This window comes from Ixodes scapularis, unplaced genomic scaffold (assembly GCF_016920785.2).
Source record: "Ixodes scapularis isolate PalLabHiFi unplaced genomic scaffold, ASM1692078v2 PGA_scaffold5__190_contigs__length_132052651, whole genome shotgun sequence".
Lineage (NCBI taxonomy): Eukaryota > Metazoa > Arthropoda > Arachnida > Ixodida > Ixodidae > Ixodes > Ixodes scapularis.
Genome location: NW_024609880.1, coordinates 17,763,089 through 17,790,526, shown reverse-complemented (window position 1 = coordinate 17,790,526; position 27,438 = coordinate 17,763,089). Strand labels below are relative to the sequence as shown.

The window sequence follows — 27,438 nt, the reverse complement described above, 5'->3', positions numbered from 1 at the left end:
AGGGGTGCTTTTACAGTTTCGTCGCTCTTGTATGCGAAGGGCAAGTTCGTCTGCTTCTTGCGCAGGGGTAGCGGTGACGTCAGAACGCCGAGCCCTGACTGGCTGATCGTGACCCCCCTATCTGAGCATTGTCTGCTCCTTTGCAACGTCGTCTGCTCACAACGTCGTCTGCGCCAGTCTCACCTTTCCTGCGACTTTCGGAAGTGCAGAGGCCAGGTTCACGAAACGATCTTACGCCAAAAATGTGCGTAAGACAAAACTTAAGAACAAATTCATATTTACGAAACAAAATTTTCGTAAGTTTTGCGCAGGTTACGACGAAGTCCTACGACAGCTCCGAAGCTGTCTTAAGCGCTTCTTATGATCAAATTAGCATGGCCGACAGCACCGTGGTCGCGACGACCCACGGACGTTTATTTTTCTACGTGCGCTTCTCATGCGTCCAGACTTCAAGCAGCAAGAAAAAAAGTAAAAAGTACTTCACACAGACAACGACGAACAAGAACGCTGGATCCACAAACACTTGTGAAAAGCTCCAACGGCCACGATTCCACCGAACGCGACCAAGCGAGCTGGGCAGTTAGGCCTAGGAGGCACTCCGCGATTGTCTGCCCACGACCGGCTGGCGTGCTGAATGGAATATGCCCGCGTGACCCTTGTGAACCCTTCCCGTATTATACTTTGATCGCTGACCTCAATGTTACATTAAAAGGTCTATTTCTTCCTCTTGTTATCTCCTTGTTTCCGGAGGCAACGGTGACTCTCGCCGGTGAAAAAGCGATGAATCTCCGACAGACGCAGGAAAGGTAAAGAAGCCATCGCTTTGACTAGCAGACGTAAAGCAGACGACGTTAACTGCGCCAACCCGCCGACGCCGTTAAAGAATAAAGGGTCTCGCCGCACACGAAAGAAGGGAAAAAGTATTTGGGAGGGAACTTGCGGACATGCTCACGGACACGCACCGAGCAAAGAACACTCGGTTCTTCGCAAACAAACCTCGGCGCCTCGGAACACCTCGCCAGTGAGTCCTTTGACTTCCCTCCTTGATGTGCGTCTGCTAGTTGTTAGACAAAAACAATGTACCGCTCGAGTTATTTCGTCTGTCCTCTCTGAAAGGCGAAGTCGAGCTCGCGCTCATAAAGACCTACACTTCTGAAAGTCGCAGGAAAGGTAAGACAGTCGCAGACGATGTTGAGAGCAGACGACACTGAGATAGGGGGTCGCGATCAGCCAATCAGGGCTCGGCGTTCTGACGTCACCGCTACTTGCTTTCTCATGCGCAAAAGACGAAAATGAGCCCACTTGCGAGGCGTATTGTTTAGGGATTCTAACAAACTTCCCAATTCCTTGCTGGGCTTGCAGCAGCCAAGCACACTGCATGTGCCATCGAGTGACGGCGGCACCTCCAGCGGAGACGCACAGGTGAGCGTTACATCCATTTGGAAACCCAGTTGCGAGCGACCATAGCAGACAACGTGAAAACCTGCACTGTGTGTGAATGTGTTCAAACGAATGAACATGCTCTAAGGAGCCTCAAAGATTAACAGGGGTGGTTTCACAGTTTCGTCGTTCTTGTATTGTTTGGAGATTCTAACAAACTTTCCAATTTCTTCCAGGACTTGCAGCAGCCAAGTGCACTGCATGTGTCACCAAGCGATGGCGGCACCTCCAGCGGAGATGCACAGGTGAGCCTTACATCCATTTGGAAACCCAGTTGCGAGCGACCATAGCAGACAACGTAAAAACTGCACTGTGTCCGCAAATGTTTTCATACGAATAAATATTCTCTAAAGAACCCCAAATATTATTAGGGGTGGTTTTACAGTCTTGTCACTCTTGTATTGTTTGGTTATTCTACAAAACTTCCCAATTCCTTGCAGGGCTTGCAGCAGCCAAGTGCACTGCGTGTGTCACCAAGCGACGGCGGCACCTCCAGCGGAGACGCACAGGTGAGCGTTACATCCATTTGGAAATCCAGTTGCAAGCGACCATAGCAGACAACGTGAGAAACTGCACTGTGTCTGCAAATGTTTTCATACGAATAAATATTCTCTAAAGAACCCCAAATATTACTAGGGGTGGTTTTACAGTCTTGTCACTCTTGTATTGTTTGGTTATTCTACAAAACTTCCAAATTCCTTGCAGGGCTTGCAGCAGCCAAGCACACTGCATGTGCCACCGAGCGACGGCGGCACCTCCAGCAGAGACGCACAGGTGAGCGTTACATACATTTGGAAATCCAGTTGCGAGCGACCATAGCAGACAACGTGAAAAACTGCACTGTGTGTGAATGTGTTCAAACGAATGAACATGCTCTAAGGAGCCTCAAAGATTAACAGGGGTGGTTTCACAGTTTCGTCGTTCTTGTATTGTTTGGGGATTCTAACAAACTTTCCAATTTCTTCCAGGGCTTGCAGCAGCCAAGTGCACTGCGTGTGTCACCAAGCGACGGCGGCACCTCCAGCGGAGATGCACAGGTGAGCCTTACATCCATTTGGAAACCCAGTTGCGAGTGACCATAGCAGACAACGTGAGAAACTGCACTGTGTCTGCAAATGTTTTCATACGAATAAATATTCTCTAAAGAACCCCAAATATTATTAGGGGTGGTTTTACAGTCTTGTCACTCTTGTATTGTTTGGTTATTCTACAAAACTTCCCAATTCCTTGCAGGGCTTGCAGCAGCCAAGTGCACTGCGTGTGTCACCAAGCGACGGCGGCACCTCCAGCGGAGACGCACAGGTGAGCGTTACATCCATCTGGAAATCCAGTTGCAAGCGACCATAGCAGACAACGTGAGAAACTGCACTGTGTCTGCAAATGTTTTCATACGAATAAATATTCTCTAAAGAACCCCAAATATTACTAGGGGTGGTTTTACAGTCTTGTCACTCTTGTATTGTTTGGTTATTCTACAAAACTTCCAAATTCCTTGCAGGGCTTGCAGCAGCCAAGCACACTGCATGTGCCACCGAGCGACGGCGGCACCTCCAGCAGAGACGCACAGGTGAGCGTTACATCCATTTGGAAATCCAGTTGCGAGCGACCATAGCAGACAACGTGAAAAACTGCACTGTGTGTGAATGTGTTCAAACGAATGAACATGCTCTAAGGAGCCTCAAAGATTAACAGGGGTGGTTTCACAGTTTCGTCGTTCTTGTATTGTTTGGGGATTCTAACAAACTTTCCAATTTCTTCCAGGGCTTGCAGCAGCCAAGTGCACTGCGTGTGTCACCAAGCGACGGCGGCACCTCCAGCGGAGATGCACAGGTGAGCCTTACATCCATTTGGAAACCCAGTTGCGAGTGACCATAGCAGACAACGTGAGAAACTGCACTGTGTCTGCAAATGTTTTCATACGAATAAATATTCTCTAAAGAACCCCAAATATTATTAGGGGTGGTTTTACAGTCTTGTCACTCTTGTATTGTTTGGTTATTCTACAAAACTTCCCAATTCCTTGCAGGGCTTGCAGCAGCCAAGTGCACTGCGTGTGTCACCAAGCGACGGCGGCACCTCCAGCGGAGACGCACAGGTGAGCGTTACATCCATCTGGAAATCCAGTTGCAAGCGACCATAGCAGACAACGTGAGAAACTGCACTGTGTCTGCAAATGTTTTCATACGAATAAATATTCTCTAAAGAACCCCAAATATTACTAGGGGTGGTTTTACAGTCTTGTCACTCTTGTATTGTTTGGTTATTCTACAAAACTTCCAAATTCCTTGCAGGGCTTGCAGCAGCCAAGCACACTGCATGTGCCACCGAGCGACGGCGGCACCTCCAGCAGAGACGCACAGGTGAGCGTTACATCCATTTGGAAATCCAGTTGCGAGCGACCATAGCAGACAACGTGAAAAACTGCACTGTGTGTGAATGTGTTCAAACGAATGAACATGCTCTAAGGAGCCTCAAAGATTAACAGGGGTGGTTTCACAGTTTCGTCGTTCTTGTATTGTTTGGGGATTCTAACAAACTTTCCAATTTCTTCCAGGGCTTGCAGCAGCCAAGTGCACTGCGTGTGTCACCAAGCGACGGCGGCACCTCCAGCGGAGATGCACAGGTGAGCCTTACATCCATTTGGAAACCCAGTTGCGAGTGACCATAGCAGACAACGTGAGAAACTGCATTGTGTCTGCAAATGGTTTCATACGAATAAATATTCTCTAAAGAACCCCAAATATTATTAGGGGTGGTTTTACAGTCTTGTCACGCTTGTATTGTTTGGTTATTCTACAAAACTTCCGAATTCCTTGCAGGGCTTGCAGCAGCCAAGTGCACAGCGTGTGTCACCAAGCGACGGCGGCACCTCCAGCGGAAACGCACAGGTGAGCGTTACATCCATTTGGAAACCCAGTTGCGTGCGACCATAGCAGACAACGTGAAAAACTGCACTGTGTGTGAATGTGTTCAAACGAATGAACATGCTCTAAGGAGCCTCAAAGATTAACAGGGGTGGTTTCACAGTTTCGTCGTTCTTGTATTGTTTGGGGATTCTAACAAACTTTCCAATTCCTTGCAGGGCTTGCAGCAGCCAAGCGCACTGCGCGTGTCACCAAGCGACGGCGGCACCTCCAGCGGAGACGCACAGGTGAGCCTTACATCCATTTGCAAACCCAGTTGCGAGTGACCGTAGCAGACATTGTGAGAAGTGTCTGTGAATGTGAATTCATACGAATAAATATTCTCTAAGGAACCCCAAACAATAATAGGGGTGGTATTACAGACTTGTCACTCTTGTATTGTTTGGTTATTCTACAAAACCTCCGAATTCCTTGCAGGGCTTGCAGCAGCCAAGTGCACTGCGTGTGTCACCCAGCGACGGCGGCACCTCCTGTGGAGACGCACAGGTGAGCCTCACATCCATTTGCAAACCCAGTTGCGAGTGACCGTAGCAGACAATGTGAGAAGTGTCTGTGAATGGGAGTTCATACAAATAAATATTCTCTAAGGAACCCCAAACATTAATAGGGGTGGTTTTACAGTCTTGTCACTCTTGTATTGTTTGGTTATTCTACAAAACTTCCGAATTCCTTGCAGGGCTTGCAGCAGCCAAGCGCACTGCGCGTGTCACCCAGCGACGGTGGCACCTCCAGCGGGGACGCACAGGTGAGCCTTACATCCACATGCAAACCCAGTTGCGAGCGACCGTAGCAGACAATGTGAGAAACTGCACTGTGTCTGCGAATGTGTTCATACGAATCAATATTCTCTAAGGAACCCCAAACATTAATAGGGGTGGTATTACAGTCTTGTCACTCTTGTATTGTTTGGTTATTTTACAAAACTTCCGAATTCCTTGCAGGGCTTGCAGCAGCCAAGCGCACTGCGCGTGTCACCGAGCGACGGCGGCACCTCCAGCGGAGACGCACAGGTGAGCCTTACATCCATTTGCAAAACCCAGTTTCGAGTGACCGTAGCAGACAACGTGAGAAGTGTCTGTGAATGTGAATTCATACGAATAAATATTCTCTAAGGAACCCCAAACATTAATAGGGGTGGTATTACAGTCTTGTCACTCTTGTCTTGTTTGGTTATTCTACAAAACTTCCGAATTCCTTGCAGGGCTTGCAGCAGCCAAGCGCACTGCGTGTGTCACCCAGCGACGGCGGCACCTCCTGTGGAGACGCACAGGTGAGCCTTACATCCATTTGCAAACCCAGTTGCGAGCGACCGTAGCAGACAATGTGAGAAACTGCACTGTGTCTGCGAATGTGTTCATACGAATCAATATTCTCTAAAGAACCCCAAATATTATTAGGGGTGGTTTTACAGTCTTGTCACTCTTGTATTGTTTGGTTATTCTACAAAACTTCCGAATTCCTTGCAGGGCTTGCAGCAGCTAAGCGCACTGCGCGTGTCACCCAGCGACGGCGGCACCTCCAGCGGGGACGCACAGGTGAGCCTTACATCCATTTGCAAACCCAGTTGCGAGCGACCATAGCAGACAACGTGAAAAAGTGCACTGTGTCTGCGAATGTGTTCATACGAATCAATATTCTTTAAGGAACCCCAAACATTAATAGGGGTGGTTTTAGTCTTGTCACCCTTGTATTGTTTGGTTATTCTACAAAACTTCCGAATTCCTTGCAGGGCTTGCAGCAGCCAAGCGCACTGCGCGTGTCACCGAGCGACGGCGGCACCTCCAGCGGAGACGCACAGGTGAGCCTTACATCCATTTGCAAACCCAGTTGCGAGCGTCCACAGCAGACGTGAGAAACTGCACTGTGTCTGCGATTGTGTCCATGCAAATAAACATGCTTTAAGGAACCGCATTATTGGTGGTGGTCGCACACTTCAGTTGCTCCTGGTGGTTCTAGCAATAAAGAATATCATTATCATATTTAGTTGTGTAAAATAAACACTGCTTATGAAAGAAGCTCGTGCATCTTTCTTGCAGGGCCCCATTCAGCCAATCATCACGCTTTGCAGAACAAACAGCGAATAACAAAGTCGAGAAAGCAATTTTTCGCAAAAATGTGATTTGCATCTGAATGTTGGATTTGTAAAAAATCATGCATGCTGTCTCAGCACAAATATCATCAGATGGAGACAATCTCTCCCGTGACATTCGCTAGGCTCCTTCTGTTTATCACAGTGATTGGTTATCCTAGCTTGTCTCTAGGGTAAAGATGTGAAGGCTTTGTTTGTAAAAAGTGTGGCTATTACTCAAGTAAATACGCTCAGTGCACTGTGATGACAATGCTGTGCTGCGCGATTAAAGGATTTGTTTTCTTGTTTACAGGGATCTGCAGCTAGCCAAGACGAGTCTGATGACACATCTGAATTAGCTGCCCTTGTGATGTCATATACTCTACGTCACAAAGATGGCGATAAATCAACAGCGGACCTTCTGAGGATGTTGAACATCATTGCGCCTGGAAGGGTACCACAATCAAAGTACCTCTTGATGAAGGCTTTGGGTGCCCATACAGCTGAAGCGGACAAACATTATTACTGTTTAGTCTGTAAAGATTATTTAGGAGCTTCACTTGATATCTCCCACTGTGAGAATTGTGGGGCAGAAATTGATGTAGATTCTTGTCCGTTCTTTTTGGTAATACCACTGAAAGAACAGCTCCAGCGAATTCTCAGTCAGCCAAATCTCAAGTGGGTCCCAGCAACAAGCGTTGGGCCTTTGCTGTCAGACATAGCTCATGGTCTAGAGCATGTGAGGCTGTGTGAGGACTTCTCAGAGAACGACTTATCGCTTCTCTGGAACACAGACGGCATAAGGGTGTTCGAGAAGTCCACATATGACATCTGGCCGATACAATGCCAAATTATCCAACTTGATCCAAGCATGCGGAAAGCAAACATGCTGATGCCAGCCATTTGGTTTGGACACACCAAACCAAATATGAGTGCTCTGCTAGAGCCATTTAGAAGAGAGCTTCAGGAGCTAGCATTAGGGTTTCCCTGCATTAGAGACGGAAAAACAGTCAACACACGTGTATTCGCTGTCGTCTGCTCTGTAGACGCCGTTGCAAGATCGGCAGTGAAGAACTGCAAGCAGTTCAATGGGTACTTCGGATGTGGGTGGTGCTACCACCCAGGAGGCTCTCATTACCCGTACCTGGACCCTGCACCTGAGCAGCGTTCGGAAGAAGCCCACTCACTTGAGGCAGAGGAGGGAACTCCTGGAGCACCAGTCAACGGTGTCAAGGGTCCCTCACTAATCATGAAACTTCCTCGGTTCAACCCTATTGATGGGTTCATCCCTGACTATCAGCACTGTGTTTGTCTGGGTGTGATGCGGCAGCTCCTAAAGCTGTGGCTGGACACAGAGAATCACGACCAGCCTTGGTATGTAGGGACCAAGCTAGGGGTCATGAACGGTATTCTCCTCGGCATCCTACCACCCACAGAAATCACGCGCACACCCAGGAGGTTTGAGGAACGTGCCTTCTGGAAGGCTTCAGAATTTAGGGCACTCCTTTTGTTTTATGGTTATGTGGTTCTGAAGCCGGTGCTGCCGCCGCAGTACTTCCAGCACTTCGCACTGTTGGCCTATGGCACATACTTGCTGCTAAAACAGCAAGTGTCATTCACGGACATCTGTGAAGCTCGAGCACTGCTTTCAAAGTTTGTGCTGCAGATGGAGAGATTGTACGGCATTCAGCATATGTCGTACAATGTGCATCAACTTCTCCATCTGTCAGATGCTGTGATAGCATGGGGACCCCTGTGGGCTACTTCTTGCTTTCCATTTGAAGGAAGGAATGCAGTGCTTTTGAGCTACTTTGCAGGCACACAGTGCGTGGGCCAGCAAATCGCAAGGACGTTCATCCGATGGCAGGAGCTGGCCCCGTGGGTAAGCAGCATGAACCTCCCGCAGGCAGCAGAGTTTTTTGAAGAAATGATGGGACGGAAGACCATCGGGCGCACAGGCACCCAGATTCCGGGCGATGTAGTTGTTTACACTAGGCAGAGCTCAGGTGCTCAAGACATCCGGTTCGAGGTGGCACTCGAGAGGGCCCTGAATGCGCTACCATTAAGCATTGTCTATTATCACAGGTTTCAGTGCAATGGCATCCTGTGGCACTCCGAGACCTACCCAATGCCAAAAAGAGCCAACTGCGTTGCTCAACTGAGTGATGGTTCATTTGGCATTGTACAGGCACTCGCTGTATTTAAGCCATCAAGCACTAGGTCTCATGTTGAACACCTTGTTCTCATGGAGAAAATGAAACTGACACCAGTAGTTGGTTTCAAGGACGGACAGCTGGGGGTACAGTTTCTGTCTGTACGAGAAGGCATGCGATCGGGCGCCCTAATTGCTTGCAGCTCGAAGCAGCTCGCTGCTAAATGCGTAATTACGGAACGTACCGAGAACACGTTCCTTGTTATACCACTTCCGAACAAGGTTGAACGTGATTAAGCCCAGGCTTAACATGCATGGGAAGTGTTGCTCTAACTCACATGCTAGAGCTGCTGGCCAGTTTATCTTCTTGACCAGACCCAGCTGTATTGGCAACTCCAGCGAAATCGACGCCACATAGCGGCAACGCCGAGAAGCTCAATGCCGTATTGTAGAGAAAACAGACAGGCATGTACTGTAGCTAGTCACTGTGCGTGACGCCCATCTTTATTCTATTCTCTTCTTCCTTTTCCTTTCCCCGTCAGCTCCCGTTCCCACTTCTTCGGCCAACATGACATACTCCCCCACTAGTAAAAAGACTGTTATGGAGAGTAACAATCAGGAGGCCGTGCATTCCTCTTGGGTCTGGACCTGATGAAGGATTCGGTAGTTGGTACCTCTACTGCTGTGCCGAGATCTGTTGGAGCAACCGTTCTAGTTAACTTTGAGGAGTTCCAACAGTGTCCGTCTTCTATTAGAAACATTCCGGGTCTGAGTGCTTTTTCTATTCTGACTGGGGCACTAAACGATGGAGTGCCCTTTGTTGTATGTCCTGGCAGTCGGACGCGCATGCAGTCTCCTCCCCTGAAATTCAGTCTTGACCGCCCTGTGCTTGTCAGCATATTTTTTGAAGTTGCTTTGGTATCTTTCCACCCTGCAACGAAGGTCCTTTATCGCCTCCCTAGCATTTTGTGTAATGCCTGGATGGGGTAGTCCCATGATGTCGAGTCTCGTGCGCATTGGTCGTCCGTGTAACAGCACTGACGGGGACAGATTAGTTGTTGCTTGAGGTGTGGAGTGGTAGATCCCCAGGAAGTGCACCAGGTCAACCTATATGTCGCCCTTCTCCAACAAAATGCTTTGGATGTAATCTTTGAGCACTCTGTTAAAACGCTCCACCTGTCCATTTGCCTGTGGATAGATGGACGATGTTGTGTTGCGTGAGTGATGCCTCTGTCTGGAAGGAATGTCTTAAATTCTAAAGACATGAATTGTAAACCCTGGTCCAATACCAGAACTTCCGGGTAACCTTCCCTGCTGAAGATTCCTTACAGGAAGCTTATTACTGCATCAGTTTTTGGGTGTGAGCAGAACCCAACCTCTGGCCACTTGCTGTAGTAATCTATGGCGGTGATGGCGTATCTGCAGTTCCCAGAAAAACTCGTGAACGGTTTGACGAAATCGATTCCGATCTGCTTCCACGCACCCTCGGGGTAGTGAACTGATCGCATGGGAACCGGTGCTGTTTTTGCTGTTTTGTCATGTTGCTGTCAGACACTGCAGCCGGTGATGTAATCATTGACCTCTACATCCATTTGAAGCCACCAGTAGTGCTCTTGCAGACTATGTTTTGTTCTGACAATCCCAGGATGGGATTCATGTGCTATGTCCATGATCCAAGGTCGCAAAGTCTGTGGTACAATCTTCAGGTTACGAAGAAGTACCTATGTATGACACAAAGTTCTTCTTGAATCTTGTGGTAAGGGATCAACGTAGCTTCCGCATGCAAAACGTGGGTCTTTGCTGAATTTATGCTCTCTACTACCTTGGTCAGTGTTGGATCTTCCCTAGTCTCTTTCTGGAGCTCATCCAGGGAAATGCTTCTGAGGTGTGCTCGAACTGCACAAATAATTTCAGCGTCTTCGTGATCACTTGACTCCTCATGATGGTTGTGCCTGGAAGCCTTGAACAAGCGTCTGCAACCCCATTCTGGTCGCCTTGATGTTCATTAGCCCTATGGCCTTGATGGAATTAAGACGCGGTCTTCGCTGTAGTTGATTTCCTGCATACTGATGCAAAATGACTGCGTGTACTACATTTCTTGCATGTCTTAGTTCTCGCTGGACATGAAGTATTGTCAGCTAGGTGAGCCGAATATCTGCATCTGTAGCACTTCTGACCTTGTTTTGGAGAATTTGCAGTAGTTCTTGTAAGAGCTGCAACCTCAGAAGTGCTTGCGACTTTCTTGTCTTCGTTGAGTAGCTTAGACTCGCGCAGAGCTTGTTCCACTTGTCTAGCAATGACGAGTGCTGTGTCCAGTGTTAATTCTGGCTCGAGCAAAAGCCTCTCTCGAACTTCCTTGCTGCTGCTTTTCTTTACTAGCTGGTCACATATTAAATCTTCCGCAAGCCCACCAAACTTGCATGTCTTGGCCAGGCTCCGTAATGTCGCGACATACTCTTCGACCGTTTCTCCCGGTACTTGTGCCCTTTGACGGTAACGATAGCGTTCGACGGTCTTGTTGACGGCTGGCGTGAAGGATTTGCTCAGCGCACATACTGTGTCGTCGAATACCTGGGTAGTGGAAGCACTCTCCGCAGAAGTCGATGGTTGAGGGTCTTGTGTGGTAGCAGGTAGAGAACGGTATACTCGCTGACCCTCCACTCCAAGGCAGTTGAGTAATATTGCCTTTTTTCTGTCGTCTGGATAAGTAGTCGCTCTGCTTGCCACCATGAAGGTCTCGAAGAGTGGGTACCATTCCACCCATGGAATTGTCGGTTTATCTGGAGCCGGTAGAAAAGGCAGTGGCATTTCCAGCTTCATTGTCGACTGCGCCAATTTGTCGTATTGTAGAGAAAACAGACAGGCATGTACTGTAGCTAGTCACTGTGCGTGACATCCATCTTTATTTTATTCTCTTCTTCTTCCTCTTCTTTTCCCCGTCAGCTCTCATTCCCACTTCTTCGGCAAACATGACACTCAAGAGGTCGTTTTGACTCTGTCACCTGCTATGGCTGCTTGGTTCTCGTAGGCAGCATACAAACAAAAATTGTTTCCAGTAATTATTTTTATGCTTCCGCCATGTCATTCCTACGCATTGACAAGAAGAAGGTTTCTACCGTCGGAAAATCGCTTTGCATTCATATGTAACACCGATTTTACGCTGCAGTGTATGAAACTTATGGGGGTCAGCGTGCTGAACGACGAAAACAACCTCCTTTCGTCCGTCATTTGCCTGACCAGCGCGCCCCCTACAGTTCGCTGGAGTCGTGGATACACCTTTCCAAAGAACACTCGACCCCAGGGGCAACAAACTGTTTTCGAGTCGTGACTGGGTGTGAGGCTAGACTGCAATAAGGTGAGCTGGCGGGCTAGTTGGTCGTTCATCATTAGTAAAATAGCGCAAAACAACAAGGAAGAAAGGGCGAGATAGACAGGAAGAGCGCTAACTGACAACTGACATTTAATACAGTCTATAAAGGAGGAGAAGAAAGAAGCAAGAAGTTACTGATGCTGTTGCATAAAAGAAAGAAACATACACCCTCCAAATTGTTATACGTAAAAATTTAAAATAAAATGTATGAAAAAGGTGAGTTGCTGATGACATCTGTGAGTGAAAAAAAAAACTTATTTCTTGCGTTTTTTTTTCACTCACAGATGTCATCAGCAACTCACCTTTTTCATACATTTTATTTTAAATTTTTACGTATAACAATTTTGAGGGTGTATGTTTCTTCCTTTTATGCAACAGCATCAGTAACTTCTTGCTTCTTTCTTCTCCTCCTTTATAGACTGTATTAAATGTCAGTTGTCAGTTAGTGCTCTTCCTGTCTATCTCGCCCTTTCTTCCTTGTTGTTTTGCGCTATTTTACTAATGGTGAGGCTAGACACTCACCAGCGTCCCTGCTAACCATAACCGAATGGACTGTGATTTTGATTGGCGCAGCCTGCGTAGGTGCAGTTTCAAACACTGCTGGCCGCTAAATTCTTGTCTTTTCCCGTTGTACTTTGTTTCATGGTGTATGCATTTTCCCGAGGACATTGAGAAAGCATTGTACCACATTTGAAAAAACAAAAAAGCAAAAAAAACTGTAAACTATTTTTGTTTGGCATGTGCTAACAGAACGAATGCGATTGGAATGTTAGTCGTTGTCTTTTTTTTTACGATAAGTTTACGGCGCTGCCCGGTTAGCTGCATGTCAAACGACAAAGTGCTTAGGTTTCAAAAATAATTTACAGCAGAAGATAGCCAAAGGCATGCATTTTTCACGCTCACAAATGACGTTTACCAATGGACAGGACACGGACATAAAATTTAGCAAGTGCTAACATTCAAACAATATATGGTACATACCACACAATGCAGAGTTATCTGCAAAGAATTTATTTGAGAAAGATCTCAAATAACAATCACAGTCGACGACAGTCGCATCTTAAAGACCGGACGAAAACCAAGGTGACTTCATTTTGGGGCACGTTTTGGGGAGAGCTTTCTTTTTTTTACACCAGCACCAAGGCAAAGGAATGGGTGCGACTGACTCTATCCCGAACAATTATTTTTGGCTATGACTACGAAGGACTCTACGGGGATTATGTTTGGGAGGGGGGAGAACAGTTGTTATCGTTCGCAAAATTGCGTCGAGGGCCGTTCAACATACCTCCCCTCCCTCGTTTCCCATAAATGTCGAGCAGAAACGCTTGAATGGCAGGCACTTACCAGCCCTATTTTACACAGTGGAAGATAACACAGAAAGGGTATGCAGCATGCATCAGAAAAATTAAGTGGAAACTTTAAAGGAGGGCCAGAAAACGTTGAATGCAAAACCGCAAAACATAGGTAGAGAATCGTGCTGGGCGGGTTTTCACAGTCCAAGAGAGTGGCAAAAGATTTCTAGCTGATAAGGGACACGAGTCGCACCAGCCGCATCAGCAACATGGCGGCGGCCTAGGAGCGTTTCTTGGAAAGGTGTATAGGTGCTGGTTAAGCAGTGGAAAAGCAAAACTTATTGGTTGTGTGCTGACCTTGTCCGTTTTTTGTGTGACACATTTTCTGGTTAAATGCGCTTTTATTGAGAGTGAAACTATGAAATCCGACACTGGACCCCTTCCGTGAGTTTCATGAGGGCTCTCTTAGTTTCACCCACCATTTGTTCTGATTGCCTTTTAGTTGCTGGATGTCATGGTGTGTTGGATGCGGTTCTTTGTTACAAATTCATCCATTTCGCTTGAAACAAAGTTCGAAGTGTTGTCAGAGAATAGAATTTTCGGCAAGCGAATAGTTGTGAATACTGAGCGTAGCGCGTCGATTATATGTAGGCGCTGTGGAGTGCGTCGGTTTCAACTTCAGCCAGTGTACTCATCGACGACAATCAAGTATGATACTCCTTCGACTTCCAATATTGTTTGTTTTCATTGTCTGTAGATGGTGCAACATGTTGTGAGAGTTTTTTTGTCTTCCTCTATGTATTGTATATAAAACTATAACGTGTCTTCTCGTAATCGGTTGACGAGGCGACGTCAGACTGACATCTCGTCACAATATGAATAAAATATGCTGCTGCGTCGGCAGAAGTGGAGAACTGCTACCGACCGAGTTGAGCCTACGTGTCTTTCCTTAGGCAGGGAGCTCCTTTGGATTGGGGCCGTCAGAGTCCTGGTTCTGCCTACTTGCAAGTGTCGGCCTTCCCGTTTACTGCCGCGGCACCCGTCTTTAGGTCCCTGGGTTGATTAGCTTCTGCCGGATATGCGAGTCCCCTGCCGGCAATGCCTTCATAACTGTGAAGCTCACCGGGAGCTCTGTCCTTCGAGCCAATGTCTGTCGGCTTTTACTTCTGGGACACCGTCACCTGGGTCAGCGTTTCAGATCATAACAATGCCTTCCTTTGTCCTTCATGGCTGAGCCATGGTTTCTCGCCGAGGGGAACAGTTCGGATGAACTAGTACCTTGATCATGCGAGTTGGTCCTGGTTGCTGTGTGGCTTCGTCGTGTTGGTAGTTATGCAATCGATTGTCATTGAATCGGGCATCATTTCATCAGTTGTCGTCGGGCTGGTGATCATAATGTTAGCTGTCATGGTGCTGATTGCTGTAGTGTAAGTCATTGTAGATTCGATAGTCGACATCTGTCATCTTCATGTCATCAATTGTCATACTGGTCTTTGTTCTTTTTGGGCCTGAATAGTCGTCTTAATAAAGATTGTCAACAATGATCACCGTGCATTTGTGCTAAAGAAATAAAATGTCATGCCGACTGACTTGTAGGGAAACACAGTAAAATAATTTGCAAGAGAACAAGCAGTACAAGTCTACTTTAATATTTGGTGTGTAAGTACATACACAGCTATAGTCGCGAGTCTCGACAATCAAAATCTCGAAACAAATGTTGCCGATCATCTAAAGAAGTTTAAAAAAATTAAAAGGGTTTGGGAAATGAATCTTCAAGCGATCAAAAGCAGACAGTGCTTTTGATCGCTTGCAGGCTGCTCACCACGTCCGGGTCATCAGAGCGAACTGGAAACGACAACAACCGCGCTGACTCTGCAGTGGTTACCTTTCACGCTTTCGAAGATACCAACTGAACGTACCTTTCAGAGTTGTTCTTGCGCCCTTGTGAAGGGTAACCACAACGTCAACATAACTATTGTAGTCGTTTCCAGGCGGCTCGTTTCTGGATCGCCACGCAGAGCCGCGCGCCGCCAACTTTCACAGATCGAATTCCGCAGGTGCGCAGCGTAACGGTCACTACACTCATTCTGGGACCTGGTGCACCAATGCGCGAACTGCACTGCCAATTCGTAGATAAATTCTGAACTGAAGACCGTTGCAACCATCGTAGACGCGAAGAAAACGCTCGGCCAGTCTGTTCGTCGACGTTCGTTGGCCCAACAACAGTTTGCACGTAGGGTGGCACGGTACAATCGCAGACGTAGTCCGTGACGCTTGCCACCGATAAAAAAAAAAAAATGCTGAGAACTTGATTAGAGGACTGACGTACGGCACCAAAACACCACAGCGCTCGAAACAACGCGAGCTGCTGACCACTGCCAACGCCATTGACAAGCCCAATGTTGTCATCATTTCATAGTGAGCGCGGCTAAGCATGCTCGGTACAGACTCCAATTATCCTTTCAGCGTACTTACCTAGTAAACTTTTTGTTCACTAAAAGAAACCTCAGGGAGGAAACTAATAAGTCGCTTCATGCACACTTACAAGATCCTTCCAACTTACTTCCGTAACGTTATTCTAGTGCACTAAAAGATACATAGGGGAGGATACTAGCAAGACGCTTCGCATGGACTTAGAAGCTACTTAGGTCTTAGCTAGTTTACTAAAAGTATACTATTAGTGTACCTACTTCGAGCATACTAAGGAAGGGCACTAATAGTACAAGCATACTTCTGGCTATCATCCTTTAAGGACGATTTTAGTATCCCTCTTGCGAATTAGTACCTTAAAAGAGTGTAAAGTATACTTAAAGTAACCTAGTTTTCGCTAAGGGTAGTCTACAGATCATAATGATATTATATCTATAATGGGCTTGCTTTGGGCTTTCTGTAGAGGCTGTAGAGGCAAAGAAAGAAGATTTACCTTAAGTACAGACAAAGTAATGACCTGTCAAAGTTGACCAAAAAGCGACCGGAGTGACGAGTTTGACATGTGTTTTAGAAAACAATCAAATTTCTAGAAATATTTGAATGCGCCAAGGTATCTTTATAATGCCTATTAAATGAGGGGAAAATTTGAAAGGGTGTCGAAAAAACACTAGCGCCAGAAGAGGGTGTCAAACACGCGACCTGCGAAGGCAGGCAAAAACACTAGTTTCTGCCACTGCGGCTTCTACGGCTCGTAACTCGAGAACAAAAAATCTGGGGAACATGCGGTTTGCGCCCTCCTTCATTTGAGAAATGCCTTCAAAACATATATTTTTTCGTGAAAATTAACTATTAGACCCTTTTAGCCTGCCCAATTTGAGATGAAAACACCCATATATATATATATATAAATATATAAACAGTCCCATTCACGCCTCAAAAAGTAAAATGCTTCCCTGTGAATTGTCGAACACCTGTTTTTTTATATTATGACGTGTTTTTGTGACATGTACATTGCTAAAGTTTCTTGCCTTTCCATTCTTCCCTTTCACGTTTTTCTTTCCGCTTTTTCTACATTCCTTTTGCACTGAACTTCTGTGCTCAGCCGTATAATAGTGCGTAGCTTTTAAACTTTAGGTTTCGCGTTCGGTTTTTCTAATTTGCGTTTATATGTTTTATATTTATTTGACCCTATTTTTTCTTTCCCTAACACGTATCCTCCATTTCAGGTAACCTTTGTTCAAATTTCAATTGACCAATTGACTCATTCTGTTACGCTCCCAGTGGAATCCTGTCAACTCTCCTTCGTAGAATTTCCAGTCCTTTTTTAACCTCGGACCTTATGCACCGTACGGCATTTCCAACGAACAGTCAAGGCACAATCATTCGTTTCCATATACCTCTTACCACTTCATATCTATTGTATTTCTAAAGTGCCAATTCGGTTTCATGATAGCTGAATTTATTTCTCTTGTCTCATTAAAGTTTTAACGTTCCTCTAGATATATCTTTCGTTTATTTTAAAATACAACAAGATAATTTCACGTTTCTTGATGATTTCTCACATTGTCTTATATTCTCAGGGCTTCCCTGTTTTCATCGTTAAACATAATTACGCCAGACCTGAATCTACGACTCAGACCCAAAACGTCCCTCGCTTTACACATATCCAAGTTAGTTTCTGCAATTCATTTCAGGCATGCCTGCCAAGAGTACTATCTACTCAAAAGCCTACCCCCTGGTGGAAAATGTGTAATCCTTGCACAATTAAGAAAAAAAAAACGCGAGCTTCTTGCGATTTATTGTCGTGGCTGCACGTACCCTCGTGCATAGAGCGAAAAGTCAGAGCTACCCGCTTGTACCACATGCACATCCCGCGGATTTGGTTGGCGAACAAACTGTTATCGAATTTCTTAACTATCGCTTCACAAGCCTGCCGGTTTGCGCATTGCTTCAGCGTGGGAATCATTGTATTAAGGTTTGGGTTAAATTCCCCTTGGAGGACTTCAACAGTTTTGTTGTGTCGTTTTAATTTATAGTCTTACCGCTTCCTCCCTCATGCGCATTTTTTATTGACAGAATAGATTTTTTGCATGGGTGGTTTTCAAAAGAAATGCTATAAAGTAAAACAAATATATTTTTTTTTATTTGACATAGCACGCCCATTTAACTCGACCGATAGCAGGTTGACAAAAGCTGTTCTTTGCATCACTCAACAAAGGGTAATCTTTATTTATTAAAAGTTAATTAGCTAAAAATTAAAAACAAACGATTAGTTTTTTAGAGCTTACCAATATCGTCTTCGTTTATAATTTGAATCGCTCGCACTCCTTGAGTTTTTTTTTGAGCCAGACCTTCTCCACTTGTGTACCATGCGGAGTCATAGCCTTTACTTTCGCTCTATTATTTGCTGATGCTGCACAAAAAACTTCCTTACTGTGCCGAGTCGATTTTGTCCTAACAGAAAATACCAGGGCAACTCTTTTTTAGATTTGTTTTTAGCCGGACGCGTCATTGCTTTGTTGCCTCATCAAATAAAGTTCATTCCACGGACGTTATCATGCCTAGAGGACAACCTGGGAACATAAACGACGTCACACATTGTTATATGAAGAAAGTTAAAATTGTCAGCACCTTCGTTTAACGTGACAATTAGGATCCCACCCTGAGTCGCAGGTATCCCGTGAACATCAAGATTAAGTTTCCTACATCAAACTTAGAGCTCATTTACCCCTTGCTGAAGTTGTTTTTGAACTACTTTGTTTATTTCATATTTCTACTTCAGTTATAGCACGGCATTTGTAGTTTTTTGTTTTTATTTCAGTCCTTTAACGTGCTTTTTTATTCTAAGAAGAAGAAATTGTTTTGACATGTACTATATGGACAGTTGAGGTTTGAGATTTGAGGGAGTTAAATCAAAGCTATTTATTCCTTTTGCATCAACTAGCTGTCCAAGTTTATAGTGGTATAGCGTGTTGAGCAGTAAGATGTTAAGCTTTTCAAGTGATTCATTAGCAATACTATCGTATTTTGCGTTTGCTACAATTCGTGTTATGCGCTGCTGTAGACTAATGAGCCCATTATAGTTTGTTTGCAAGTTGTACCCCATGCTAGAAAGCAATAATACAGTTTTTGATAAAACAATGTATAATATAGTTGTACTTTTAGCCAGGTACGCAAGATGTCCGTTGTTTTATAAATTGACCCTATAGCTCTAGATAACTCCTTCTTGTTATTCATGGATTGTGTAGTCCAAGATAATTTGTCATTAAACCATACACCTAAAAACTTTCAGTCAGATATTTTCGTATAGTGCAGTCATTTATTTTCAAGCTTGGTGGCCTCGCAATTTTTTTTTGTATTTTTCGCCTTGAATAGCATATATTTGGTCTTCTTAGTGTTTAGTTGCATTTTATTAGCCTCCAGCTAGATACTCCAATTTTGTAAAAAAATATTTGCATCGCGCTCAATGACGTCAATTGTAGTGCAAAAAAAAAAGAGACTAGTGTCACGGGCGTACATAATTAAACTTGGAGAGTTTTCGAGGTTAGCTATATTGTTAACGCAGAGAATAAAAAGTAACGGTCCTAAAATGAAACACCGTGGAACCCCATATTTAAGTGTCATGTGGTCGGAACAAATACCATTTATTTGGACATATTTTTCGCGATTTTGCAGAAAGCTACCTTTTAAATCCAGGGCCTTCCAATAACGCCATAGTGAGGCAATTCTGTGTAATAAGACGTCATGATTGGTGCTATCCAACGCTTTCCGGGAATCCAAGTATACCCCAAGTGTAAGCAACTTGTTTTCAAAATTATTTAGAATCTTATCTTTGATGCGTAGCAGTGCATGCTCGGTTGATTTGCCTTTCTGAAACCCGTACTGGGCTGCCGAGAGTGCCGAAAAAGATGTTAGAAATTTCCGCATTCTGTTAATTATCAGATTTTCAAAAACCTTGGATAGTATTGGGAGTATAGAAATCGGACGATAGTTGCTGATGTTATATTTGTCGCCACTTCCATGTATCACAGCAACTCTCGCAGCTTTTAACGGACTTGGGAAAGTACCACTTTCAAATGTAAGTTTTGCTATGTGTTCTAGTGGCTTGCTTATCAGGGTAGACACGTGTTTAATAGGTGCAACTTTTATATTATCATCTCCATAGGAGTCCTTATTTTTTAGTGTCCTTATTACCGCTTCAATTTCAGTGGAAGTCACAGGATATAGCATAATTGTATGCTCCAGGTGCGTTTGCGCGAGGGTCTCAGGTCTGATAGTATTTTGACCATTGTGGGCACCAACGTTTATAAAATATTCATTTATTGCATTAGCCATGTCACGTCCTCTCTAGACTTCGGACCCCATTCGCAGTTCATTTATGGCGGCAGACTTAGAATTTGGCATCACAATAGATTTTAAGGCACTACAGGTACGTTTTGGATCATTTCGAAGATTGTCGAATTTACTAATATGGTATTGCACTATCGCCTTCTCAATGCCACAGTACAGTGCATCCCTGTATTGCTCATATTCTTTAAGTATGCTGTTATCACGAGTCTTCTGAAGTTTTTGAAAGATATTTTTTTATTATTTACATGTTTTATCAAGTCACTCGACAACCTTGGTTTTCTGCATTTTTTTGCGTCCTGCTCTAAATTTTTGTAGAGGAAATGCTGCGTCATAGCACTTTTGCAGTTCTGCAAGGAAAATAGCCTAAGATTCTTTGACATTTTGACAAGACGTCACGTCTTGCCAGTTTGCTTCAGATATTATATTATCAAAAGTTTCTAAACTGTGGTGATCAATTTTTTGAAAAAAATTAATACTTGATTGCGGTAAACTGCGGGAGGGATTAAGGTGCGAAAGGAAGGAGAACAAAGGGAAATGGTCGCTCATATCCGCCAAGAACACCCGAGGAACAGCCTCTAGTGGGTTTATATTTGTAATGCAGACATCAATAAGGGTGCTACTCCGTGACGTCACTCTTGTTATTTATTTATTTATTTATTGAAAGTACCCTCAGGGCCCGAAGGCATTACAGAGGGGGAGAGCACATACATGAAACAAAGATAGTAATATAGTAACAAGTCAACAATATTAAATATACAACAAACAAAGAATAATAATATTAATAGGTCATGGGTCACTGCTAAAATAGCTAGTGATGGAATTTCTAAACAGGTTAGTATCAGTTATAGTAGCAATCAAACCAGGGAGGTGGTTCCATTCCTCGGCTGTGCGGGGTAAAAAAGAAGATTGAAATGTTGTGGTAAACGAACTTGGAACTCCAACTTTATGCTGATGGTCAAGACGGGATGAAATGTAAAAGGGGGGAGTAACCATCCGATTGCGTAGGAGAGGGATATGAAAATACATTTTATGAAATAGACATAGGCGGGAAATTTTACGTCGCAAGGAGAGAAGTGGTAAACATAAACTATTTTTCATTGATGTGACACTAGCAGTACATGGTAGTTGGAAAGAATGAAACGGGCTGACCTATTCTGAATGGATTCCAATGCAGTGATTAGAGTATCGTGACCGGGATCCCAGATGGAGGCTGCATATTTTAATTTAGGCCTGATTAATGTTTTGTAGAGGATCAATTTTAGTGAAATAGGTGCCAATGAAAAGTTGCGTTTTAAGTAGCCCAACATGCAGTTAGCACGGGTAGTAACATACTGAATGTGGGGTTTCCATGAAAGGTTATTTGTTAAGTGAACACCAAGGTACTTGTACGTTGCCACTTGCTCCAAAAGGTTGCCATCTAGGTGGTAACAGGGACTGTTGTTAGGCTTGCGGGACACTCTCATCTGTTTACATTTACTAGTGTTTAGTTTCATTAGCCATAATTCACACCAACGAGAGACAGAGTTAATATCAGACTGAAGTGTAGACAGGTCAGAATCGTGACAGATTTCACGGTAAATTACACAGTCATCGGCAAAGAGACAAGCGGATGAAGACACATTAATGGGAAGATCGTTAATATAGATTAAAAATAGTAGTGGGCCTAAAACCGACCCTTGAGGAACTCCAGAATTCACAGACACGGGAGGAGAATTTTCGTTGTTAATTGTTACAAATTGTGAACGGTTATTTAGAAAAGACCGAATCCATGCGAGAACGTTAGGGTCAATGTTAAGTTTTGAAAGTTTTAACAGTAATAGCTCGTGACACACCTTATCGAATGCCTTGGCGAAATCTAAGAAAATGCAGTCCACCTGGGAGCCTCGGTCAAGAATAGAATGAATGTCATGAGTGAAGGATAGGAGCTGAGTATCACAAGATAATGATTTACGAAATCCGTGCTGTGCTTCGGTGAAAAAATTATTCGACTCTAGGAAATGTACGAGTTGGGAAAGGATAACGTGTTCCAGAAGTTTACATGGTATGCTGGTTAATGAAATGGGACGATAACTGTTAGGGGAATACTTATCGCCACCTTTCGGAATTGGAACCACCTTCCCCACTCGCCAATCACAAGGTAAAATACCATCTTGCAGCGACTGTTCAAACAATTTTGAGAGAATAAGAGATGAGTATAGTTTAGCGTTTTTTAAAAACTTGGAATTAATTCCGTCCACTCCTGATGAGGATGATAACTTCAGTTCATCTATAATTTTTGCAATACCAGCAGGATCAACAAAGATAGAATCCATTGGCAGATAACAGGAACAGCTCATCGAAGGGTAAGTTATGTTGCGAATATCCGAGAAAGATTCCATAAATATACTATTTAAGACATTAGCACATTCGTCACTGGGCACGCTGTCACCACTAGAAGTTGTAAGAGAAATTGAAAAACGGTCCTTTTTGTTAACAGTATTCCAAAATTTAATGGGGTTATTTACCAACATGTCTGGAAGACTATGTGTGAAAAAGTGAGATTTAGCGCCTTCAATCGCTTTTTTGTACACTTCTACAGAATTGTGATATGCGGCCCAGCGACGCTCACACTGGGAAAACTTGGCCGCACGGTACAAGCGCTTTTTTTTATTTGACAGTCTCTTCAGGGCTTTCGTGAACCAAGGTGACTGATTATTTTCAAGTATATTTCGGAGCGGCACGTATTTGTTGATAAGGGAGATTACCTTATCTTTATACAAATTCCAGTTTTCGTCAACCGAGCGCCCCGAAAAGTCTGTCAAATACTGGTCAAAGAAAACCGCAAGATCATTGTTGATCTGATCAAAATTCGCTCTACTGTAATCGCGTATTTTCTTTCGTTGGTCAGTCGGCCTAGACACCGACGTTTTGAAATGAAAATGTAACATAGAGTGATCACTGATCCCTGGAAGATAAGTTATGTCACTTGCATGTTCAGGGTGAGTAGCCAATATTAGATCTAAAACACTTGCTGTCGTCGGAGACACTCTGGTGGGATGAAGAACTAATTGCGACAGGTTAAAATCGAGACACAAGTTAATGAACGAATTACACTCTGTAGTGTGTACATTCATACAATGAACGTCATCTGACCATGATATAGCGGGAAAATTGAAGTCACCCAGAAGGAAGATGGGTGCGCTGGGATACCGCATCACTATTCTGTTAATGGCGTTATGCAAAGTCTCAACAAATGACGACGAAGATGAGGGTGGCCGATAACATATTCCCATGATCCACTTCTTATGGTTCAAAACAAGGCCGACCCAGGTTAGTTCTATATCGCACGCAATGTTTAATGAAAAAGATTTAATATTGTCAGCAATTGCAATCAGGACGCCACCGCCACACCTGTCCTGTCTATCGTTCCGATACGCATTGAACTTTTTTGAACCATCAAACAGTTCACTGTTCCGTATCCTACCAGAAAGCCATGTTTCGGTTAGAACAACAACATCAGCATCGGTAGTATCAATGATGGAACACAATTCATCACGTTTTTTTATTACACTCCTTATGTTAGTAAACAAAACAGAGACGTCGGAAAACTGTGACAGCCTAGCTCTACCCCTCGACAAATCCTACGTTGGCGAGCGCGCCTCAGCGGAATCTTGAGTAAGAGATGACTGTGTCTGGGGAATCGTCGGCTGTGCGGGAGAGACAATAGGCAAACTAGAAGGACCTAGCTCGTAGACTTCGCCATTTGTCGAGTTGAAAGCGTAACACCGGTTTTTAATGTGCAGCTTGTTGTGCCTAAGCTTAAACGTTCCTCCCTTAGATTTACCAAATTCTAACAGTCTTTTTCTCGCATTACGCGTAGCAAGCGAAAAGTCTTCGCTAACCGTAATACGGTGCGTTTTTAATGCTTGTCTTGCCTTGTCTTGGATCTGGTCCCGCAGTTTAAATGACGAAAATTTTATAATTATAGGTCGGCATTTTTCGTGATAAAATCTTCCGAGACGATGAGCCCGAACAATAGACTCGCCCGTAACTGGCATGCCAAGGGACGTTCGAAAAACGCTCAACATTCTTTCTTCCGTCTGGGCCCAAGTTTCTGATATGGTGTCAGTAACCCCAAAAAATATCAGATTGTCTCGACGGGACTGATCTTCCGCCTCGTCAAGACGTGCTCGCAACGCAATATTTTCGCCTTGTAAACCATCAGCAATATTTCTGGCGTCGATTACTGCTGTTTGAAGTTGTGCTACAACAGAGGCGCTGGATTCGACTGCAAGGAGCCTCGAGTTGATGTCTGAAATGTTGGCCCTCATTGTTTCTTGGCTCTGTTTAATCTCGTTAATAGATGTTAGGATTCCTGATTGTGACGATTGAATCTGTATTGATCGCGCGTTAACGTCAACAAGCATTTGATGCATTTCATTAAACTGTTTCAACTGCTCGGTGTTCATCGGACCAGGATTGGTTTCCACATCGCCAGAGGTGAGAAGCAGGAGGCTAAAGACGTCAACACATTCGCACATGGTTTCAGATAGCACTTGTGAGCACGGGAACACAAATAAGAAGACATTGCTAGTTCTTTTAGCGTATAATGAGGGGGATGAACCAACCTGTACGAACAAGAAGAGGGCTGCGTAAGTCGACTGCATGTTACAGGTGCTCCCGTGCTCACTCAAGGCGGCGAGGCGCCGGCTGGCGTTTATATCGGCTCTGGATGGTGGTGGCGATGTCGATGTGACTGTTGACGTTGTCGATACGGTGAACCTGTCGTCGAGGTTTATGTGGCGACGTGGCCACAGATGCGCAGCACTTTCTTGAAGCGGAAATCCACTGTCACGGTGATCCACGCAGTTTGGCACGCGCTCTCGAAGAATGAACTCCCTTGAATCCTGAACCGTCATCATCCCGAAAGCCGGCAACGGGAAGCAGACGATGACCTGTACGAACAAGAAGAGGGCTGCGTAAGTCGACTGCATGTTACAGGTGCTCCCTTATCAAGGGAGCACAGCCATAGGACTGTATTAGGTCGTAGAATTGCTGCTGATTAGTTGTATTACAAAGTAGATCGATGTTGATGTGTCCCATTATTACAATATTTTCGTTTTTATACCAGAGGTTAGTTAGTATAGTTTCAAGATAGGAGCACAACTTTTTCGAAATTTCCGGATGGGGGTCGGTATAACACTACAAAGAAAGTGTCACGGTGCTGGGCAACAAGGCCTTCAACATCAGTAGTTATTACCGAGCAACTCTCGATTACAGTCATTGAAAGTGCATATTTGTGATTGATAGCTACGCCACCTCCAGATTTGCTACCCTATTGAAAATTCCATCAAGCTACGTAATTTGGGACACTGACTGCCAGTCAGCAGCCTTGGTGGAACGTGATGGACCATCAGACGTCATCTGATGGTCCATCAGATGACGTCTGACTGCCACTGCCAAGGGTATTTCATCAACAAGGGCAGCATTTATATAAGAGTAAAGCTATACGCACTCATAAATATCGCCAAATGCCTCGATAAAACAAAAAGTTCGAGAAAAAAAAAAAAAAAAGCAGCACCACCGCGCATCGAACTCGCGACCACATGCGTACAAATCGGACACCCTAACCGCTATGCTACGCCCCACCTTTTTTTTTTTTCTTTATTGCAAGATTTTTACAGTGAACAAAGATCCACAATGCACGATAAATTTCACTTGAACATGTGCAATATTATATTGACGACGTTAGTGAAGGCGACGATAGAACGTCGCCTGTAAGGTTTGGAGGGGCGGTGAGAATTGTTAAAATTCTCTCATCATCGACAGCTTCAAAAATGCAGGCAACCACTCCAGTTCCAGACACACTTTCTCGTAGACAGCTGCTATCAAGTTTATATTTTCAATGAAATAATACCGTACTGGACGGGCATCCAGATCCGCGTGACGAACTGCCATCCTACATCTCCAAACAGCGTGCAGGCCCAGTAAAAATACGAGGTCATATGGGAAAGGCGTCCCTTCCACAGACAAAAAGCGTATTCCCCGAGCCGTGAGCGGTAGGTCTTTTTTAAGAGTGCGTTGGAGCACGTCCCAGAACAGGATAGCATCCCAGCAGTCCAGGAACACGTGCTCCACGGTCTCCGGTTTCTTGCACAAAATACAGTCCTCGCTCCATGGTACAAACATGCCCTTTTTTGCTAACCATGTCTTTACTGGAAGCGTGTTGGTATGTAGTTTAAAATAAAAGGTTTTCACAGATCCGGGAACTAGCATTCTTTTCACGCGGGAAAGCACATCACGGTCAGTACTGTCGGAGAACAAAGAGCGATACAATGGGACGGGAAACAGGCATTCAACAAGATCTCGCTTCAGACGCTTTCGTGTGACAGAGTTTAAGTACTCTCTTGAAAATCGCACACTAAGAAATTGGTACGCACAAACAACCTCTCTAAGAAAGCCCGTTACTTGGCCTTCACATGTGTCACACGTCGAAACAATGAACTCGGGTAATTCTCTGAACAACCGTACTTGAATGACAGTTCTCAGAAACGGGTCAGCCTGGTCTCGCAAAAAGAAAAACCTCGATACCAGCTGTCGTATGAACAAATGCGACAAACTAAGCCCACCCGACTTCACGCGGCGAAAAAGGTTATCTCGTCTAGTCCTTTCCCAGGTAGACTTCCATATGTACACGGCCATCACCCGGTGCATGCGTTGCAAATGCACACGAGAGCAGTGCAGAACCTGTAACAGGTACCAAATCTTTGCAACAAAAAATAAATTACACACTGTTGCCCGTGCGAAGATGGAAAATTCCTTGCCACCCCACTTCGCGGCTTTAAGACTTATCTCCTCTGTTTTGTTACGCCAGAGCTCGTTGCTTTCACGGTAATTGTTCAAGGGCACTCCCAAGTAAACACCGGGCTCTGTAGACCACTGAATAGATTCAAACACACGCGGAGTCACGTCCCAGTGGCCGTGCCAGATCCCCAAGCATTTCGCCCAGTTCACAGCACACGCTGTCTGGGCGCAATATGATCTCGTGAGTTGAACAGCCGCTGAGACGCTTTCTCTATCGCTACAAAAAATCGCAACATCATCTGCGTACGCTAATATTTTAACATCACATGCATTTAAAGAAAAACCGCGAATGTTCCCACTCTTTATGACACTTAGGCAGTAGGGCTCAAGAAATATGGCGAACAACAACGGCGAAAGTGGGCACCCTTGCCGAACAGAGGATAACACAGAAATGCGTTTAGTTACTTGTTTGTTAATTACAAGACTAGTCGTGCAGTTACTATAGGCCATCTTTACTCCATCAAAAATAATTTTACCCACGCCAACATGGTTTAGAATGCAAAAAAGAACATCATGGGACACTCGATCAAAAGCTTTTTCAAGATCGACTTGCAACAGAGCAACTTTCC

At 44.7% G+C, this 27,438-nt stretch overlaps 2 protein-coding genes across 2 annotated transcripts; both read left to right on the top strand.

Moving 5' to 3' along the window:
• Positions 1 to 1,378: 1,378 nt before the first annotated feature.
• Positions 1,379 to 6,038, top strand: LOC120846448 (ice-structuring glycoprotein-like). Its single transcript, XM_042294165.1, has 19 exons — positions 1,379 to 1,422; positions 1,617 to 1,685; positions 1,881 to 1,949; positions 2,146 to 2,214; positions 2,409 to 2,477; positions 2,674 to 2,742; positions 2,939 to 3,007; positions 3,202 to 3,270; positions 3,467 to 3,535; positions 3,732 to 3,800; positions 3,995 to 4,063; positions 4,260 to 4,328; positions 4,523 to 4,591; positions 4,727 to 4,850; positions 5,041 to 5,109; positions 5,306 to 5,374; positions 5,566 to 5,634; positions 5,831 to 5,899; positions 6,027 to 6,038. The coding sequence occupies exons 1-19, from the start codon at positions 1,379 to 1,381 to the stop codon at positions 6,036 to 6,038; spliced, it is 1,284 nt and encodes a 427-aa protein (XP_042150099.1).
• A 1,265-nt stretch (positions 6,039 to 7,303) lies between these two features.
• Positions 7,304 to 9,219, top strand: LOC115332274. Its single transcript, XM_029994693.4, has one exon. It carries the CDS (start codon positions 7,304 to 7,306, stop codon positions 8,879 to 8,881), a length of 1,578 nt encoding a protein of 525 aa, XP_029850553.3. The 3' UTR covers positions 8,882 to 9,219.
• The last annotated feature ends 18,219 nt before the right edge of the window (positions 9,220 to 27,438 follow it).